Here is a 21,358-nt window from a genome sequence, read left to right as displayed (position 1 = left end):
TTGAAATTTCAACTTTTAAAAAAAAGATAATCTACTTAAATAAAATGTAATTTAATCAATAAATCAAATTTCATGGTGGCTATTGTCATACCAAATGACTACACTTTTTGTTTCCATCAAATCTAAAATAAATGCAATAAAAGCTTATTTCTTATGCTTGCCTACTTCATCACTACAAGCCTGCAGTAATGTAAATTTTTACAGTAACTTTCTCCTCTGAATTGATGCAACAAACCAAACACATAAATGTCCCTTCAAGTCTATGCATAAGAATGGAGAGGTTTCAAGAGGTGAAAGTCATTATGTATGCATTCACCAATGATCCGAAACAAAACTGATGGAGCTCTGTCTCTTATTTTATTTTTTGTAACGAACTCAGCATGCAACATAGGTTCGAGAAGAATTCTTACTTGTTTATAGCATGTAGGTGCATTATGGTGTTTTTCTTGGAAATGTGATCAACTATCAGGACATAGAAGTACTTAAGGTATTTGGGGTTTGATATAAAGTATCCTAAACTAATATTTTTTGGTAAAAATGTAGGGGATTGGGTTGTTCTTTTCATGCAGTTACTGTTTCTTTTAAAATGGATGATTCCTTATATTGAGTTGTAAATTATATTTTAGAGTTTTCTGTCTGTGCTGTTCATATATATATGTCACTGTAAATGTTGAACCCTTTTCTGTAACACACAAGCTTGTTTTGAATAGAAATGCCAGCAATATGGTGCATTCCTCAGAAAAGGCAATCTAAAGCATCAGGGCCTAATGTGCAACCACCAAATAAGATTTCTTTTTTTTTTCTTCTGTGGCATAATGTTTAAACTTTGTAGATAGGCGGAGGGGGGCTCATATCAGCCTCTTCTCATTAAAGTTCATATAAAATAGATGTAATACGCCTGTTCAATTTAGAGCCTTGTACACAGAAGAGCAGTGGTATATCTTTATGAAATATGCTGTTATGGATGAAAACACACAAGCTATTTAAGCTAATTTATAGGACTTCATGCTAGATAATTCCTCAATGTAATAATGCAATATGATGATGGCCTCTGCATTCTACAGTAACTGGGAGAAATGGTACATTTGAATTGATTTGGATGAACTTTTTTTTTCTTCTTTAATTAAAAGTTTGACATGTAGAGTATATCAGAGTATAAATGTAGGAGGTCAAATGCAGGCTGTTGGCTGGCAGCTTTGGGTAGCTGGTCAAGGTGGAAATCACTCTGTATACTCAGTGGACTAGTGTTGGCAGCGGACTTCCGTGTAGTTACCCTCCGTGTGGTGTTGCAGAGCTGGAAGATGTGTAAAGTAGAGGTCCATGTACTGCTTTGTATCCCAGAGCTACTTTGCAGACGCCACTGAACACCTGCTGCAAAGCAGGGATTGTTGTGTTATTGAGGGCTTATTCAAATGCTGAGGCAGAGCAAGCAGGGTTCAAAACTGACTATTAGGGAAACTTGTGAGGGTGTACATTTGATCTTGCAAGGAGGTTTTCCCTTCCAACCATCTAGCTCCCATTTTGTGAGGGGCATCGCCCTCCTCTCTTGCCCTGCCTCCAGTGTTGTTCTCTTGAGTTAATCAGACTTTGCCCTACAAAACCACAAGCATTGCCATCTTCAGCAGTACCTGGAAACTGCTGAAATATCCACATGACTTGATGGACCGCTGGTGCAGTTAAGAGGGAGCTCTTCTCTGGGACAGGACAGTCATTTTCATGAGGAAGCAAGACACCTTGCGGGAATCTTTGTACTGCCCCAGGTGTTCAGCCAGGCTTCACCCTAGAGATGAAGGCTGGTTAGAGAACATCATCATCTGCTTCATCTCACCTCACAGCTGCTTGGTCCACGAATAAAGTTTGCATCCATAGGCAGACCTTGCCAGCAGTTTCCCCAGGTCCAAAAATAATCTTTTCCTTTGGCATGTGGATATTGTGTGGCATACGTGCTCGCTCCCCTCTTCTGAAAACCCTCTGCCTGTCTCTCACCTGGTCTCCAGACTCAGTACTCGGGTGGGTAGGTTTTCGTGGAAGCAGGCTTTTGAAATGCCAAAAAATTGAGAGAGTTTGGCCAATTTTCACCCTAAAGGGAATGGAAGAAAATCTCTAAAGATTTGTTTTTAAAATACAAACAAACCAAACCCCTTTTTTAACCAGTATTCTTTGTAGCAGTTGTAGTAATGGCTGGTTTAAATATCGGGGGAGGAATTGTATTTGAAAAAATGGTCACAGCAAAATGGTTTTTCCTGCACTTGTTTGTATAATACTCTCCTAATTCCTTGTAAATAGGCACGGCATCATTTAAAGGTATTTCCTACAAAATGTAATTACTTAGAATGGAGGCCTTTAATGCAGATATTAAAAATCAATGACTGCTTTGTGTTTTCTTTAAATGATACTGTTTAGCATTGTTTGTATTGTGTAATGCCTGCATTGCTCTGCATTATCATAATGTGCTCCATTTTTCCTCCTGCCACAGAGCAAGACAAGTTTTCTGTCATTTGCTGACTTCTTAATGTATCTCCAAAAGATTTTTATAAAAAGTGTATTTGAAGTCGTGTATGAACTATAACTGCCAGTGTGGGGAAAAAAGAAAGCAAGGCAATAATGATTTAATGCCGTCATAGCTGCTATATCATCTGTCTAAACCACCTCTCATCAGCTAATCACAGGTCTTAAAACCCCTTGATTCTGGAATCAGTTTATATTTTAAGCAAGCTTGAATTTTCTTTTAAGAAATTTTAATTTTAATGTATATTATTTGCATTTTTCAGCAAGTTTCAAAGACAATTTTATGTACACATTGAGCATTAAAATAGTTTTCTCCATTGAGTTCCCAATGCAGCTGCTGATCTGTTTCTCTGTGCCAAGTCCATTGTTAGTTTGCTTTGTACTGAACTTCATTATGTGAATTTACGTACAATAGGATACTTTGACCCAAAATAATTGCGTAAGGCATTGTAATGCCAGTTTCAGTATCTTGCCGCTTTGTATTGCTGGTGGTATCTCTGGATATAATTCCTAGCGTCTTCCAAAAATTGATATGCAACGCTAGTTGCTCGCAGCTCAGATTGAATGTTTTCAGCATAGCATATCAAGAATATTCTAATATTTATGAGCACATTCAGCAGAATTTTGCTTTACAAAATCTTTTCTAGTGCTGCATGGCAGATACTCTGAATACGGTGGCAACTCCGTGAGTTGATGTCTATATTTAGGTTAAGCAGTTTACACTTTATTTTCAGGTTCAACAGATTGAACATTATAAACACATCTGTCTCCCTGTCGTCATCTACAAAACACAGGATTGAAAGAGAGAGATGTTAATTATTTAATACTGATTGTTTTATTCTTCGAGTTTAATTTCTTCACTATAAACAAGACGTGCTTGATAACTATAAGGTAGGGGGACCTAGAGGATAAACCAGTGGCCTGAAAACATGGAAACTGAGATTCTTTTTCTTGCTTCAGCATTAACCTGCTTCTGGCTGTGGGCAAATCATTACCCCCACTCCTGTTGTGCTTTTCCCACTCATAAGATGAGAATAATGACCTTCATCTTCCTGAAGGCTTCTGTAAATCCACAGATAGAAGAGTGCTTTAAAGAACTAATTTAAGGGTTTTATTTAAAAACAGTTAAAAACCCCAGTGTTAGTGTACAATGCTTGAAATTTGGGAGGAGAGTTTCAGGAATGAATAGCTAGAAATCTGGTCCCTCTAAATATCCATTGATAGCAAGCCTCAAATATTGTACAATTTCCAGCTCCCTCTTTTTCTGAGGATCAGTCAGTAATTTCTTCACTTTTTAGTTCTCCAAAGTGAATGCTCTGCTTTCAAAGTGAGTTCCACTTGCTTTTCTCTTGGGAAGTATATAGAACAAATGCAATTTCATCAGATTTTTGGTTACTTTCATAACTATATCATGAGATAAGAATTTGGTCAGTGCGTGTTGGAATGGAAATCCAGGCAATGAAACATATTGATGTTATAAGCATGCACTACAGGGACATCCTTCTTCTGTTGTGTTTTTTGTTCCTCTAAGAGAATTACAGTAAAAATTACTGTCTTACCTTGAGGGAGTCACTTTTCTCATGGAAGAATTAAGGGGAACTTCTTGCATGACTATTCTTACCATGGCCAGTAGCAAGAATTAAATTATATGGAAGTTTCATTCCACTTTAACAGGCTTTAGAGAGTTTGATAGGAACTGACTGTGAATTGTTCAAAGCATCTGTGGAGATACTAAAGTACTGGAGTCAACGAAGCATGCATCCACATTATTCTTTCATTTTGGCATTTGGGATGCTGTTTTAATGGGCAGTAACAAAATTCCGTAGATCTCTGTAGGTTTCACTTTAAATTGTATGCTGCACCCAAGAGAACATGTTCAGTTCTATTTACTTTCCTGTTTATCCATATAAAATTTGTGTGAGTCTTGGCTCGGTTTGTCTGAGAAGAGAACTGTTAGAAAATGTACAGAGTTCAAGAGCTTCTGGCAAAGGACTTTGGAAAAAGATACTGTACCGCCTGCTTGCACTTGGTATGCTCTAGAGTATCTGCATTTCTTTTGTAAATTTATCTGCAAAATACTTTTCTTTTTTTAAAGAAATGGTAATATTTCATATTCTTTATTAAAAATCAGCCAAGATGTACATGCCAATGGGCTGATAAGAACCATTTAGATCAGTGGAGGTCCTTCCATTAATTTCGTTTGGGTTTGAATTGGACTCTGTAGTTATAAATTTAGTGACGGCGTAATTTAAAGAGTAAATTGCTAAACATGTTGCCGAACATACTGGGAAGTTCTGGGAACTTGTTTGGATGTCAGAGATACTCGAGACTCCTGCTGTGTTGTGAGCTCATCTGGGGACACCAAGTGCACGCTGTCATTTAAATAACATCCCTGTTTGACCTCCCAATTCTTTTTTTCCTAATTCTTGTTTGTTTGTTTGCTTGTTTTAATTGGTATAAATCTTTCACCACAGCTTGTGACTGGGAGAAAAGAAAGTCTGTTTCTGGGATATGGGCATGTATTTGCCCTCCAGTAGCTGAAGACCTGCAGGGAATAAGAAGCCAGGAGGGAACCTTCCTTCTTACCACTTTTTCTCTTTTTTGTGCTAAGCCACTGTATCACCTTCAGTCCCCAGTCGGTATCTTGCTTCATCTAACTGGTAGCATCCCTAGTGCTATTATCAAGGCACATCTCATTCCTTGTTTCCTTCCTGGCCAGGAGGAGAAAAGCATGGGTTGCCTCACACCCCAAGCATGAACCTTACAAGATGAAGCTTTGCCTGAGCCTCCAGGCCAATTCTCTGAAGCAGCTGTGCTTTGGATGGCTGTTTTGCCTTTCCTGCTCTTTTTGCAGTAGCCAGCCAGTGGAATCACAGCTTAATTCACACAAACATCTTTAAAATGTGACATTAATCAAAGTGGTTTAAAGAAACCCAGCCCAGTTCCATTGTTTATTGATGTCCACAGCTGCCACTGTCTCAGGTACACAACTTTATGCATAGCTTCATATGCAGTTAATTCCTTTTCCTGAGAAAAAGTGATCTTTTTTTATACTAATAGCATGACACGCTTCCCCAGCGTATGCCTATCCAAGCTAGTTGTTTGTCCTTGTTAGGCTTTAGGACATAATGTTAGCTTCTTGGTAAATCATCTCCTTTTCTTTGCTTTTTTTTTTTTTTTTTTTTTTGTCAGTGCTTTCATATTCTTATATTTATTTCCAATGACTGTCATCAAGATTGTCTTAATTGAAAAAACAATCACTGTAACTTTAGCAGCTGTTCTTCTACAGTATAAAATCATGGTAATTGTTTGTGTTTGTTCAGTGCAAGGTCGCTGTAATGGAAAATAAGTGGTCTCCGTTAATAGCTGGTATTCTCCCTGCTATGGTGTCTTGTTGCCCGTGAGGTGAAACGTGAGGTGTGCTGTGTATTGTATTAAATAAAAGGCAAAACCCACTTTTGAACTCTTACTTGACTTCTTCCTGTAACTTTATTTTTCTGAAATTGCATATCTTATCTCTGACTTTCTGTCTAGTTGACCAGTTGGATTTGTGGAGTAATCTAATGGATTAAGCTTACTCATATATTACTCAGGAAGACCCTGGATGATTTACAGAAAGATGAAATAAAAAATATTTTCCCATCACTACAATATGTACCCGTTGAGGGAGGCCTTCAGATGTGTACATCTCCTTCACTTTTAGAGCTTCTTTTTGTGGTTTACCAGTTAAAAGCTGTCATTTCCATCTTAGAACTTAAATTGGCACCTACTGGATGCTGTATTCTGCCTATCCTTTTGCCTTGATATTCCTGCTTATTAATTGCAAGTATGTGTGTACATATACGTAGACCTTGTTTACAAGCATTACCTGTGATCTCAGCTGAGGTGTTGTCATTGGCAGTCAGCTGGCAGTTTTCTACGTGTGCACACGAGGCAGGTAATACTTTGGGGAAAACCAAAAAGTAATGCTAAAGCTGCTTTGCTCGTGGTAGCATAGAAGGGTAAGATGTGCGCCGGTGGGTGTATTCGCATGAGTGAAGCGAGCTGTTGTGACAAGGAAATGTAAGGGTTTAGTTTCTAAAGTACAGAGTTATTGTACTTGCTTGCTTATGGTCTAGTCTTCTTAATACATTTTATTAAGTGATGAGCAACGGTGTCATTCAACTAGCATATTTTAAACTTAGCAAATTCATTTTGAAAGCTTCTGTATGGTTTACGGAAACTTTTGCACCTACTGTATTGACTAAAATTTGAAGTCTTGATCTTTTAACTGGCTGCTAATCTTAGATGCGTATTTTTACCGTCACCTCAAGTGAATCTAAGTTTCTGGAAATTACACGTTAGAGATTCTCCCTCCTTAGAGGGACGTGATTCCCATTTCCCAGCTGTTGCTGTTTATGGAAGAGGATTCATTCTTCCTGCAGAGGTATTGCCTCTGACACTCTCTGTACCAAGCTCCACTTTGGATGGTGATCATTGTGGCTTTCAGCAGCTTCCCAACTATTTCCACTGTTTGAGTTTCTGATACAGAATTACAGCTGGCTGCCACCTTCTTTTCTTTGTGGAAGGTTTTGAAAATATTCTCAAAGTTACAAGTAGTTATCTATAGATACCTTCAATTGAGTGTAATGAGGGGCAGAAGTTCATTGGTCTTAAGAGATTCTTCTATTTCATTTACGTGCTGGTTTCCCAAGCCAACACAAAAATTTCAAAAAGCTGAATATGTTCAGATTTGCTGACTACACCTGGTAGCAGTTAGAGACAGTTAGAACAATACGCAGTGGTGTTTGAGGTAAACAGGAGTTCAAAGAAAGGTTCATGAAATTTTAAATACTGTTGAGGACTTGCAGCAAAAATCTATGGATCTTGTAACTAGGCAATCAGTTCTTCAGTGGTAGCTGGAAGAGCATCCTAGTACTGGTTTGGTTTTTTTCCTTCCTCTCTGACAACTCTTGAACATACCTTGCATCGATTTCTTCGACTTTTATTCTGCAGATTATAAGAAGAGAATTTGAGAGTTGGAAAGTTACATGGTTTATTAATTCCTTTTTTTTTTCTTTCTTTTTTTTCTTAACCACTCAGAACATTCTGGTATATTAAAAAGAAAAAATGGGGGCCAGCTGTCCCTCCTGAAGTCGTGCCATCTATATCATCTTTTTGGCTGAGACGTCTCTCATCTTTTTCCTGTCCAGGCAAATCCTCTGTAGAGAAATAAATGTGTCTTTGTGCCTTGGAAACAAACCACATCAAACAGAGGGTCCGATAGATAGCCTTTTCTGCTTCTTAATGCCTTTATCTCTTTTCCATGATTCTTCATATTTGAAGAAACAGTGATTTTTTTTTTTAAGCTGGAAGTTTCCTGCTTCCTAACAGTTTCTCAAATGAAAGCTTGAGCAATGCTTAACAGAAGGTGAAGCAGAGCTGTTTCAGTTCTCCCCTTTCCAAGAGAGAACAACGTAAATAAAACTGAAAATGCAGTTTCTATTTTATAAAAACATATATATCTCTGTATGAAAAAAATTGTCTAAGGTTTTCGTACCGTGCTGCAGTGAAAAGGTGCTAGAAATAATTTCCCTATGACTTGGTAACACTTTTGTATCTGAAAAATTTTTGTTTACCTTTTTTGTCATTTTGGTGGAAACTTCAGAAATTATTCCAGACTATTGCTTTTTCTAAGCCGCCTAGTTGTTTCCTTATACTTTTTACTTGATCAGTAACCTCAGGTTGTTGAGGCTGCAGGTGAGGAAATCTTCCCCTTTCCAAGACAGCAATTAGCAAAGACTTATTTACATTTCTAACTAGGTACTAAATTCTTAAGTTTTCTTCTCCCTCCCACTCCCCCCCCCCCCCCGAAATAGATATAATAGGTTTATTACTAGATAATATAGGTATAGTAAGTACATACATTAAGTTATTAAGCATTGTAAAGTATTTGGCAGTGTCAGAAATTGTAGAACAAAACATCTGAGGCTACTGAAGAAATGTCTGTATTCTTCTCTGGTTCATCCAAGAAAAATAATTTGTTGTACAGCGGTGAATAATCTGCATTATCAAATATGTCCCATTCCTGCCAGGCACTGGGTGCCCTTCATTTCCTTTTGAAGCCAAAAAGGATTCAACATGTTGCAGCTCAGACCGTGCTGAATGCTAATGTCTTAATATCTGATAGATCATTAGTTTTTTATTTGTAAAATGGAAGCAAAATTAGTTTTGACCTTTAGAGCTAAGTCAAAATGTTAATCCATGTCCATTTCCAATGTGGTACGTTAATTGCTCCCTTTCCTAATTGTGTGTAGGGCAATAGTTTCTGTTCATTCAAGAGGTAAATCAAACTGCAGGTGATGCTTCGCATTCATAATTTTGTTGTTTGTTTTACTTACAAGTGAATTCCAAATCACTGAATGTGTCTTCATGGGTTCTGTCTAAAATAAATAAATAAATCGGTATTTCTGATATTTTTTTTTCCCAAATCAAAGCATGCATTCTGCCAAAAACTAGTGGGATGTGATATGCTTTATGATACACAGAGGATAAAAATAAGTTTATGCATTTTTCAGTTACTCAAATATTAGTATTCTTGGCAGCTCTGAATAGGGGGGAAAAAATGCCAGCGTGAAATTAATAACTGTTTTTGTTTCTGTTATAGCTACACTGTACACATCCTGCATTTTGTTGGGTATATTCCTCAACAGCAGCGTACCAATATTCTTTGAGCTCTTTGTGGAAACAGTCTACCCTGTTCCAGAAGGAATTACCTGTGGAGTTGTCACCTTTTTGAGTAATGTGTTTATGGGAGTGCTTCTGTTTTTCCTCACATTTTACCATACAGGTAAGAAATATAAGCTACTTTGACAAGATAATTCTCCGTGAAGACATACCTTTGTCAGTGAAGGGAAGATTTGCACATACAATTTCTGTTAACAATCAAATGTTTGAATCCCGCTATGCAGCAGCAAGGGAGAAGAACTTTAATTGTTCTATTCTACATGCATGCTAATAAAAATAAAATTTTTTAGTGCAAGATGCATATACTCATGTTCCATTTAGAATTTCCTGTAGCCAGAAACCATCAAGGTACACACTGTCACCATATCTTTATAAAGGCCTGGGTAATGTGACCATTAGTAATGGCTGTATCTATGGGTGTTCAAAACCACAATAAAGCTAATCCAGCCTCATACTTCAGGGTATAACTGTATTGCCCGGGAGAGGGGCAGGGCAGAAATGTCCCGTTTTATCATCAGCTCCGTTCGGTGGGTCAGACATACCATTGCAGGGGAGAGAGCACCTCTTCACCACTGCTCAGAGACAAAATACTCCTTTCTTTAGATAATCCAGTGGTCTAATTAGGCAGAACAGTGTTTTGCTTGATATTTTCATCAACTTCTTCAGGCTTTCTCATCTCTCAAGTATTATTTGCTTCCTCATAACTCATAATTGTAACTTTCCACTTGCTGTTTAGCAGACTGTAATATGTATTATTACTCTAAGCTGTGAAATAAGAGCCCATCTTGCTTTCAAAGGGAAGTGGTCTTTATTAATGGTTTTCAAAGATGCAGATTTTTGGTTTATATTTTGTTGTTGTGGTAAATGTTTGCATCATGACACAAGATTTGTAGAGCAATGTTTTGCTTTTGCTTTGGAAGCATTAGAAATGGTGAGCTTTTATATATTATCACGAGCACGTGTACTTCTTAAGATGGTGTGTTCTATAACCAACAGGAGACTGACAAATTTCAGAATAAATTGTGCTTGAAATTATGAAGGTTACGGCCTGGGGCAAATTTTCAGCATGGTTTGTGTGTCTTTCTGTTCCAAATTTTCCAAATTGTGGTCTGTGAACACAAACTGAGAGAAATGATTCTTTTCTTTTTTTTTTGATACTAATATTGACGTGCATCATTGCAAAATCTGAATTCTATCCCTGCTAGCCTTGGGTGGTATGATATTTAGTCTTTACATTTTAAAGACTACTTCTATGATTAATATTCATTGGAGTGAACTCTCTCTGTTCACATATAGTATTACACCTGAGCTGAAAAGATTTTGCAGAATATCCTGAGGATATTTTCAGCATTTTTCAGAGTAACAATCCAGTGTTTGGAATTGCTTAATAATTGAGGATTGGGATACAATGTCTCGCTTCTAACTGAAGAATTATGGTAAAGTGAACTCATTCCCTCATAAATAGGATATTTGAGGTCATGGTTTGTTTCTAGTATTTCTTTTCCTGTCAGGTACCAGTAAATGCAGGTAAGGATAAACCTGAAATTAGTATATCCATACACTTGGAATATTTTCCCTATTTCTTCAAAGGAAAAAAAATGTGAAAGTAATTTGTGTTCAGGACGATCCATTCTCCGTGATGCAGTATCACAAACGATCAAAAGTACAAGAGCGCCTGTGGTCACTGGAAGGGATCTATGCCAGTGGGTGCTATTGGCTCCTTTGATAGAAAAATCCTTTAGAAGGTAGATAACTATCTTTAAATATTTGGTTTTCATTTGATTCAAATCCATCCCCTAGTGGTGTTTAAGAAGCTTACTGATAAACTAGAACTCAGTCAAATTTATCTTGTTCCCTTGGTCTTGCTTTTTTAGACCAAATAATTTTTCAGTAGTTTGAATTCAGATTTCTCTGTTTTTCTCCACGTACTCTGATATTGCAAAGGCTGTGAAAGAGCAAAGCCCTGGAAACTTTCCAGTACACTGAAGGTTTTGGTCCAGCTAGCGCGGTGGAAATGTAAACCTGTCTAAAGCTCAACCTAGCTGAGCTAGCACTGCGCCTTGAGACCCAAAGCCGCAGCCTCTGGATGTGTTTTCCTTCACCTTTTCTGCAGGGACTTCTAAGGGAAAAACAAAAGCAAATCAACCTTCAGCTTCGTGGGATTGATGCGTTAGTGTGCGCCAATGCTATCACAAATTCTGGATTACAAAAGGCACGAAGGATTCACAAGTTAAATTTGGTGCTTTAGGATATTTGGGCTAAAGTCTATTTAATCCAGTTAAGCAAGAGTATTGTTTTATAATGAAAATTATAGCAAAGCATTTACCTATTGACTTCTGGTATGCCATAACATGGTCTTCTTCAAGCCTAGGAAAATGTTACTATTTTAATAAGATTACTGCCTAAACAAATCTGTAAGGGTTTTTGGTGGACGAGCAAAGGTGTTGTTAAAGATTGCTGGTTTTGGAAGGTTGGTTTTTTAGGCTTTCTGACTTTTATCCTTTGCAGTGTGTAATATAAATTGTGCTTTTTCTTTTATCAGTATGAATTCAAGATTTAACAAAGTAGCAGTGCTGAAGTCTTGATTTTGATTAACTCAGATCTTGAGGGAGAGTTTAGATTCTGTAAAAATAAATTAATAATAATAAAGAAAACTTAAAAAAAAAAAAGTAAAACATCATCTCCAGTAAAATTAATGTTTCTTCAGTAAATTGACAGATTTACAAAAAAGGAAATTTTGGTGCACTTGTTTAAAAATCAACTGAATAAAACTGCTAATTAGTAGTCAAATATCAGACGATAGGATTTCTTGAATGTGGAACACAGGCTTTTAAGAGCAGTACATTATGTCTAACAGCTAAAAAGAGGCTTCTGAGGAGCTGTTTGTGTAAGTAGTTTGAAATTGAATTGATCGTACTACTCACAAGTTTCTTCTGAGGAATTGGTTTTCCCTCCTCAGACTGTGTAGCAGGTTTGATTCAAAATCAAATCCTGCTGCTTCTCACGCTTTTAATTTGTTTTAGTTTTCAATCCATAGAAATCAAAGAACTAATGAGTAGTGTCTTCAGAAGTGGTTTATTCTCCATTAGCAATGATAGATTTTATTTTTTTCCCTGTTCTCTCTATTGAGAGGTTGAATAGGGAGGATTACCATTAGCTGGAGGCTTTGGTTTTATATATACATAAACTTTATAAGCTTTATATATAGATAAGGCATCCATGGAGAATTCTCATAGACCATATTAACTATCTATCGATGGAGACCTATCAGGATTTTGTTCAGAACACAGCACTTTCCTTCAAACTCTCAGTCAGTCAAAGTTTTGGTCGCTTTAAACATGAAGCATATTCAGTAACTGTGAGGTTGCGTCTGTTTTCTGCTTTACAGAGTTTTCCTGGTTCAACTGGTGCCTGCCAGGATCGTGTCTGCTCAGCCTGCTCCTCATCCTCTGCTTCCGCGAGTCCTACGACAGACTCTATCTCGATGTCGTCGTCTCTGTGTGATAACGCCAGACTGGTGAGGGGTTGGAAGAGACTGGAAGTCAGCTTTGCAGTCTGCACATCTGCCTGGATTTGCACACCTGAACAGCGGAAAAACAAAGAAATTACAAGACTTAATCATGGCTTTATTAGGGTGAGGGACAGGCTGTTCTTATATTCAAGACCACCTTGATTGGCGATAAACGTGGAACTTGAGTGGTGATAATGATGCCGAAATGCACAAAGAGAATATATCTGATGTACAGGTCCTGGTGCCGGAGCTGGGGCTCTCTATTTAAAAGACTGTTGATGTAGCAATGAGGTGTACAGTTGTGCGTGCATGTGTGCGTGTGCGGACTTACGGTTATACACACTAGGGTACCAGTAACCTTCAAGGTCTTTTATCAGAATAGAAATAGTGAATAATCGTAACAAAAGGAAAAAAAAGAGAAAAGGGAAAAAAAAAAAATCCTTTTTTTAAAGATCTCTCTCTTTAATCGCTAGTCATTTATATAATTGATGTCCATTAAACAGTTAAGCTAAAACGATTTGGTGCTTGTACACTACAATTACATTCTAATAAAGTGATTTCTGATATAAGACACTGGTACCAGGGGTTTTAGCCATACTAAATATCCCGAGCAATCCTTGCAGTGTTGTTAGAGGTGTTTGTTGTTATCACCCTGGAGCACATTTAAACAATAGCTTTAGCTGCTGCTGAAACCCCACTTGTACCCGCAGTCGCCTCTGAAATACCACCATGGTTCTGTATCTCCCGATTACGGAGCCTCTGTGGTATCTCAGAAGTTTACTGAAGAGTCACTCTTGTAAATGTTGCTGTTTCCAAGGCCACCGCTGGGTCACCTTTTCATCCCCCGTCTCCAGTACTGCCTTTTTACTGTGAAGACCCGTTCGTGCCACTGAATGCTGCGGGTGTGGATGTCCGAGTCCCACTAGTTCTCTTCTGATACTCTAAGGCATGCGTGGGTTTTAGGATTAGTTTATGATTGAGGGTGCCCAAACAATATTGGTTGTAAATGCAAGTCTTTAAAATCACTGTTTCCTAAAAGATATTTCTAGCTGTTGAGGCACCCTGATGGCGAAATGACAATGAGTTTGACATGAGAAATAACTCGTGAGTTTTGGCATCATATGGGAAATATAATGCCAACTCTTTTTATCAGTACTAATACGTGGTCGTTCTGGCCCTTACTTGAACATAAATATTAAAGACACTTTGAATAGTTTTTTAACTCAATTTTAAACCTGCTAATAATTTCTTAATTATATTCTTAGATTTCAGTTCAGCATCACTTACAGTATTTCCATGTGTGTGTTCTGTGCTTTGTGTTAGAGGTGTGTGTTTGCGTGTGAGTGTGCGTATTTATATCTATGTATACACAAATAAAACTTATATATATATATCTTTTATATATAAGTTATATAAGGGTATGTGTTTACATAGGTTTATTTTAAATAATCATGTCTCTGGATGGTGGCATACCACTGTTTGTAACTAAACCAGTCACTGCCGTGAATGGAAGTGTGTACATACGTTGTCTGCGACGTGCTTTTTTTTTCAGGGAGTGAATTATTTCCTACCGTAGCAATTTTATCGCAGGGGGCGCGTGCACGTGTTGGAGGAGGCTGGTGTGCAGTGTTCTGCGTCCGTGGAGTCCGAACCGAGCGCCCTTTGCTCCTGAGGAGGGCTCCTCTCTGCCACCCTGGTGGGACACTGACACTGTAAACTCACTGGAATAAACCCTGGACTGAATGCTGCCTTTCAGACACAGACCCATTCGTTCTGTCTGCTCTCCTTTTGTGGAGGGAATATGCCACTAATACCTTTAACTCAGGAGTGTATCTGCGCAGTAAAATAAAACAAGCTGTTCCCTGCTTTTATGTTTTCAGAGCAATGGATGTATTTCCTGTAGTAACAGAAAATTGACTTAGCTCCTTGCCTATATCAGCTACTAAATGATCTTTTCTGTCTTGAAGCAGGTTTTTTGTAGACGATGGAGCTAACCTACACTGGGATAACTAAATCAATCTAACCAGTGCATTCAGAACTTCTGGCATCATCTTCTTACCGTTTTTCAGATGAATGATATTAACTGTCCAGCTTTTTTACTATGTTTTAGTGCCTGGAATAATTTCAGTATCCAGTAGCTGCTGCTACCTATTGTCTTCTGAAACCAAGGATTGTTTGCCAAGAGTCTGATTGGAGTTGCATTGTCATGGCGGAATTGCAAGCTCAGATGGCTCTTCGGAGCTCCGCTTCTGCAATTTACTCTAGCTATATTAAGATTAAAATTGCTCAGTTCAGGCACTGTCCCGAGTGACAGATATTTCTAATCCTTTCACTGTCCTGACTATTTTAAGATGGAGAAGCACTTCAGGCAGTATTCAGACTATAACCTATTCTGCCTCTGTTCCAGAAAACATCGAACATTTCAAAACATTTGTCAGTGCTGCCAGATGCAGACTCTCCATATGGTCAGGGGAGAAGAGTGAACATCTTGTTTTAAACCCCGTTGATTGTTTTTCCAAGTCGATGTGAATTGCTCACTGCTCTCCTGGACTTTGATGCTTCGGTAGAAGTTTCTGTGTCTGTCTTGGGCACTGTAGTGTGTGGTCTTAATTGCAGCCCTTGATGCCTCTGCACCAAAACACAGGCGTTACCCAGAGCTGAGCGGCACGGCAGGGCTCTGCTGGAGAGCTGCGCTGGGGTTGCAGGCGCCGTTCTGCAGTCAGGACTCAACCAGAGTTTCCAGCAAATCTGATGGAAATCTGCCTGAGTGAAAACCAAAGGATCGCTCCCAAATTACTCAAAGTTGTGCAGGACGCTGCTGCGTCCCACACACACAATGTTCAGGCTTCAGGATTTTATTAGATTAGCAAGTCTGGCTCGGGACAGAGGTAGGGTTGCAAACGTGCTTGCTGAGATCTCTGAAAAATATTTTATCCTCTGTGCCCAGCAGCAGCAGCCTTCTCGGGAGGAGCAGTCCCTTTCACACCAGTAACCCAGCTGAACCTGTGGGAATTTCTTTGGGATATGGATTATCGTTAGGTCCACCTTTGGATGTACCGAGCTGTTAGGATAACTATGCTTTTATTGGAAGTTAGTGTTTGAGACCGCAGGGAGAGCTCTAAGCAATGCTGATACAATTAGTAGTAGTGCAGAACAGGCTCAAACCAGTTAATATTTCTCTTATTAATTAGTTAAAGTTCTAAGTCTCTATAATTTCTCAGTCAGCAACAAGGGGGTGTTGTACCTAAATGAGGCATTATCTTGCACTGCCGCAGAGTAGCCGATGTTGGCTGCTGCTTGGCCTTTGACTTGCGCAGCGGAAGGTGCCCTGGGAAGTTATAATACTTGCTTCTCTCCATGGCCCGTAAGTTCACAGCCCTGAAGAGCGTTTTTTCCCAGCAGCGCAGAGCTCCCTAAAATGCAAATAATTGTGCTATGTTTTATATTGAAAATGCTAGGAAGGATGTGCTCTGTAGTGACAACTCTCTCTGTAATAGTTCTTTATTTTAAGTATGGGTTGCTCCTCAGGTTTCTGCTCTGCTCCGAAGGCTTTCTTCTTGTGAGCTGTGCTAGCTTTTCGTGCTGCTAATGAGGAAGCTCAGGGTTAGTAGACGTAGGCTCCAGTTACGGCACCGTTTAGCATCTTTCTTCACTGTGTTAATTCCCTTTTGATTCCTTTGCCTTCCCGCATGGGTGTCTGCTCCCCTGAGCCGGAGTCCATGCAGGAGGTGCAGAGAAGAGGTCCTGTGTTCCCAAGCCAGTGTTAGAGGGATGGATTGGTGGACCATGTACTTAATATGCATAAAAATAGTCATTTTCAGGAAATCATGTAAGCTGGGAAAAAGTGCAGCCCAAAGAATTTTGCACATAGTGATCAGATAGTCTGTTAGGAGCAGACTATAATTTGCCTGAAACTTATAATTTTAGCTCCCACACCTAGAGTGGCGAAGCTGATAGGCGCTGTGCCTGTTCGGTATTCGGCTTCACAGCGTCACGGAGTTATTCCCAACCGTCTGACAGAGCTGAGATGAATGGGACTGGGACGTCTTTAACCTTGGAGTGAGTTGGAAAACCTCAGGCTGCGTCAGTGTTTGCACTGGTAACTCCAGGGAATGCCAAGCTGATGGATTGAGTGAGGGGAGGGGGGGCATTTCAACACTGAAATACTGCGTTGAGTTCATCAAATCCATATAAAATTTGAAGTTTTGTGATGACAGGGATGTTAATGCCTGGCTTGTTCTACAGTAAACTTAGCAAGTGACTGCGTAGCCTTACACTGTAATGTAAACGAGCTGAATTGATTGATATGCATATATTGGCTGTTAGGAGAAAGGGAAGTGCTATTTAATTGTGAGGATATACAGTTTGCTTAGTGGATATAACTGCTCTATAATGCCATGACAGCAGGGGTTTAATTTTTCATCCCCATTTCTTCTATTGGGTCACTTGCAAATATTAATAATTACCGATGATAAAGGTGTTTTCACGTTTCATCAGTTTTCTGGGGTGTTCTTTTAGACTAAGTTTGGATCATTGTAATAATTTGGCAAGACAACTGCTACGCTTGTATGAAAGCGTAGGTTAGCGTTTGGTACCGAGCTGGTATTTGCCGCTATTGTCAGTGCTGTTAAAGTGCCAGGCTTGGGGAGCAGGGGGTGGTGTGTGCGAGGAGGCAGCGGGGGAACAAAGGGAAATGCTGACCCTGCAAAATGAACAAGAATTTCTTCGTCAGCTTCCATGGGTGCGGGAAGTGGGTCCCAGCATCGGGGCTGGGACGAGGAAGGGAGCACATGTAAGGGGGGGAAAGCCTCGTCGGAGAGACAGGCTGCAGGCTGGGTGCTTTGTGTCTGAGAGATCACAACCCAGCTCTTGGCGCTGCGAGGTGGGTTACAGGTGGCACAGAAATATCTGCCTCGCTTTCTCCAGGAGCGTCACGTCAGACGGCAGGGGAGGACTGCCGCAGAGCAGGCGGCAGCCCCAGTAAAGTCAGAAGATTATGTCAATCTGCTTATGATTTTTGCAGTTAGTGTTTCAAGACAGATGAAACTAATAAATAGAGGAAGAAATGTAACTCTCCAAAGTTTTGACAAGCGAAAACAAATATTTGCACAGATGTGCTGGCTCCTGCCTTTTACTTGGGATCACAATGTGTTTGGAGCACTTAGTGCCCGCCCGGAGCGTGGACCCGCTCCCGCATCGCGGCACTCCTCCTGCTGCTGCCTGACCCCCTGCAGCGCTGCGGGAGGGTTCGTGCCCTGGCCGGGGCAGCGATCAGGGCAGAGGTGAAGGGAAGCACTGCAGCCGGGATGCCCAGGAGGTGCAACCTTGGTGGGCGCCTGGGGTATTTGCGCAGGAGGGATGTCTTCTGCAGCCTGATTTTTGCAGTCTCATTTTTTACTTCCTTAAGGATGACGTTCTGACCTCGTTTTATGTTTGTGACGTGATTTGTGCCGCAGGAGCAGCTACGGCTGTGGCACATGGCGCGGAGGCGGTGGTTTCCCAAGGTGTGGCAGGGAAGGCAGGTGGGACTTGCTCTCTGCAGTAACAGCTTTTCCTTCCACAGTCTCTCTCCCTGCCAGCTTCCCCCATGTGAGTTCTCCACTTGCTATATCTGGACAGAATCGTTGCGCTCACTTTGTATCACTACGTGAAGAAAACACCATGAGCAAATCCTTCTTTTCTCTATGGGGAGCTTTTCCCTTTTGGCTCAGTCTACTTCTCCAACCTTAGTCCACCTGTTTGTAAAAGCCCAGAAGTTCCCAAGCCCGTGTTCTCTTTTGCAGAGGGGATGTGTGGGTTCGTGTGATGCTGGGATGGTTACCAAGAGCCTGGGCACTGCCCCTGCTGCATTACAGAGCTGCTCGGGGAAGGGGTGCTTGTGCATGGGGTGCCTCGCTCTCCCCACCTGTGAAAGGGGAGGGGGATGCCCCATGTACCTCCCCAGGCAGGGACTTGCTCCAGTCGGGGCTGGGAAGTGGTTTCCGGATGCTGTGAGGGGCTGGAGCAGGGCCTGGGAAATGCCGTTTAATGGGCTTCGTGGCTCAGCCTTGAGACTTCTGTGGGGAACGCAGACCCTGGTGTTCTGTGCCTGGCCAGCATCCTCTGCGAGGCATAGACAGTATGTGGTGTACAGGTGGAAAACCCCTCTGGCAGCACGCGTTGCACTGGCAAACTGCTGGGAAATGGTTCTGTTCAGGGAAGGGACGTGCAGAGCCAATCTGCCCAGGGCGGTTGGGGGATGGGTGGTGCCCCTGGGCTGTATCCGGCTCTGGACACCCTGGATGTGCAGTCAAAGCCCGTGATGCGAAAACAGAGCTGGCTCCTTTGCCCAGGCCCCTGCCTGCACCCCTCCTGCCTGCACCCCCCCACCCCCCGCGTGCCCCGACCTTCCTGCTCCCACCCATCGCCTGGGCTGAGCAAGCCCAGCAGAGCTGCAAGGCGTCCCCACAGGCAGGCGGCCGCCGGCTGCTGCTCCCCCCCAGGACAAGGATGTATTTTCCAGATATATTTATTTTCTCTGCCTGTGATATTTGCTAGATTAAAATCTCATTTTCCCCTACCAAGTTTAACATCTTCCGCTGTGCATTTTAGAAACAAGTACTTGATAAGGTAGAAAAAACAGCTTTTAGTTATGTGACACACCTGATGGTTGGGGTTTTTTTCAAACTGCATGAACGTACGGAGAAAGATGAGGGTTTTACCTGTTGGAGAGCATCTTTGTAAACTATCCTCAACCCGTAAGACTGTTCAATTTTACTGGAATTTGTATGCATTTTACTTTTGTAATTTTTTAAATGATTTGATAGAATTTTATTTTAGGGCAAATTCTACTTTTTGTATGCGATATTCTGATGTGATGTATTTTTATTTTTAAGAAAATAATGTTGAAACCACTGTATACTTGTCAATGTAACACATCCACCCTGTCATTTCTTTTTAAAACTGGAATCTGACCATGAAGTGCGTGTTACTTTACGTACTGGTTGTTGCACATTAAAGAGATTACTCACATGTGCTGCCATCACTGTTCATTAATTTAAAAAAAAAAAATACAGGGGAATAGTTTATTTCCGCTATAATATCACCAAAACCCACTGCAGATACTGCTACAAATGGGGGTTGCTTAGTCTAAATGGTTGTAGCCTCATCCAACACCCAACCCAGCCAGCAGGAAGATTGGCATCGCTTTTAGTGAGGTTTTAGGGTGGGGGGTTTGGCACTGCTGGGGGGACCGAGGGGACGCAGGGCTGGGCTGGGGCAGAGGTGTCCCCCAGCAGACAGGGGACCCAGGGAGCAGAGGGTCCTGGCGGTGGTGGCAGCCCCCGCTGCCCCACCACACCGTCCCACTCTGATGTCACATCCCACCTCATCTGGGCTTACAGCTCAGGGTGTTGCAATACAGTTGATTTTGCTGGTTCCCATCCTTAACATCTCTGTTCAGGCTTTTGGAAAGGAGACCCTTTGCAATAACCTTCCTTGTGTTTATTCTGCATTTAATTGAGACAAACCCAACCTGGGATCTCTTGATCCGTGTTTATTTTCTAGGACCAACTCTTCAATAACGCCCTGACTACTTACAGGGGCAAGTTTAAAATAGTCTCATATCCTATTAGTGGTGGGAAGAAATCTGTCAACTCTTGTATCGTGGAGTATCTGGGCCCCACTATTCTTAGCAACAGTCTCTTTCCAGGCTATATATGGGAACTTGAGGCTCTTCTAACAATACAGTTCCCGGTCGTATTTATCTTTGCAGTGTTACGGAAATCTCCGTCCTTGGGGGATGAGAGCGGAGGGTCCGTCTTGGATCCCTGATGTAGTTTTGTGTGTTGGTGAACCCCCTATGATCAGTCGTTCTCAGAGGCTTTTTTACCCAGTTTCTATTTTATCTTTGCAGTTGTTGAAATCTGCTGTTTCCCTGGCATACAGATGATACTTAACGTTGCACGGGGGCAGACAGGACCTGCAGACGCAGCTGGGATGGGGGCCGGGTTGGGTGCAGGCACTCGGTGTTGTGCCCAGATGTGCCCAGATGTGACAGAGCTGCTCACTGATACCTCGTGTCTAATGGCCGCAGGACGAGCAGAGACTGGGGAAAAGCTCAGGGCTGCTTGTAAATGCTGGGTACGGGTGTTTCGGCAGCTCTGGGCTGCAGCCCAGCACCAGGGGATGCTGATGTTGGGGAAGGGTGGCACCCAAATGCAGCTGGGCCTGCCTCTACTCTCCCACTGCGGGTCCCAAGGGCTGAGCGGCCGCTTTACTTACGGTGCTTTACCAGCTCCAGGAGCGTGGTTTGGGCTGCAGCCAGTGAGTTTCATCGGGAAGCGAAGCATTAGCCTTCACCTGACACGCCGCTGACGTTACTCTGCACCCATGGCCACATGAACACAAATTTGCAACCATGGGATGTTTTTGGGTTTTTTTTTGGTTTGTTTGGTTGGTTGGTTTTTTGGTTTTTTTTGTTTTTTGTTTTTTGCTACAACTTAGGCTTGAGCAGGCAGAGGGGAAGCCCCGGAGCGTGCACCATGCCAGGAGTCCTCATGCAAGCTGCCAGGAGCAGCATGCTCTCGTCTCCTCTCCCTGTGTGGGCCAGTCACCCAGTAAAGTCATCCTTGC

At 41.3% G+C, this 21,358-nt stretch overlaps 1 protein-coding gene across 2 annotated transcripts in view; it reads left to right on the top strand.

Moving 5' to 3' along the window:
• SLC49A4 (solute carrier family 49 member 4) overlaps positions 1-19,756 on the top strand; it is a 71,293-nt gene extending 51,537 nt beyond the window's left edge. For both annotated transcript variants that reach the window (XM_054829569.1, XM_054829570.1), the window contains 2 exons: positions 9,155-9,337; positions 12,623-19,756. In XM_054829569.1, coding sequence (XP_054685544.1) covers positions 9,155-9,337; positions 12,623-12,738 — 299 coding nt within the window. In that variant the 3' untranslated portion in view covers positions 12,739-19,756. The remainder of the gene's footprint in view (positions 1-9,154; positions 9,338-12,622) is intronic.
• The last annotated feature ends 1,602 nt before the right edge of the window (positions 19,757-21,358 follow it).

This window comes from Grus americana, chromosome 6, assembly GCF_028858705.1.
Source record: "Grus americana isolate bGruAme1 chromosome 6, bGruAme1.mat, whole genome shotgun sequence".
NCBI lineage: Eukaryota > Metazoa > Chordata > Aves > Gruiformes > Gruidae > Grus > Grus americana.
Note: the sequence above shows the minus strand (reverse complement) of the source record. Positions and strands in the feature narration are given on the sequence as shown.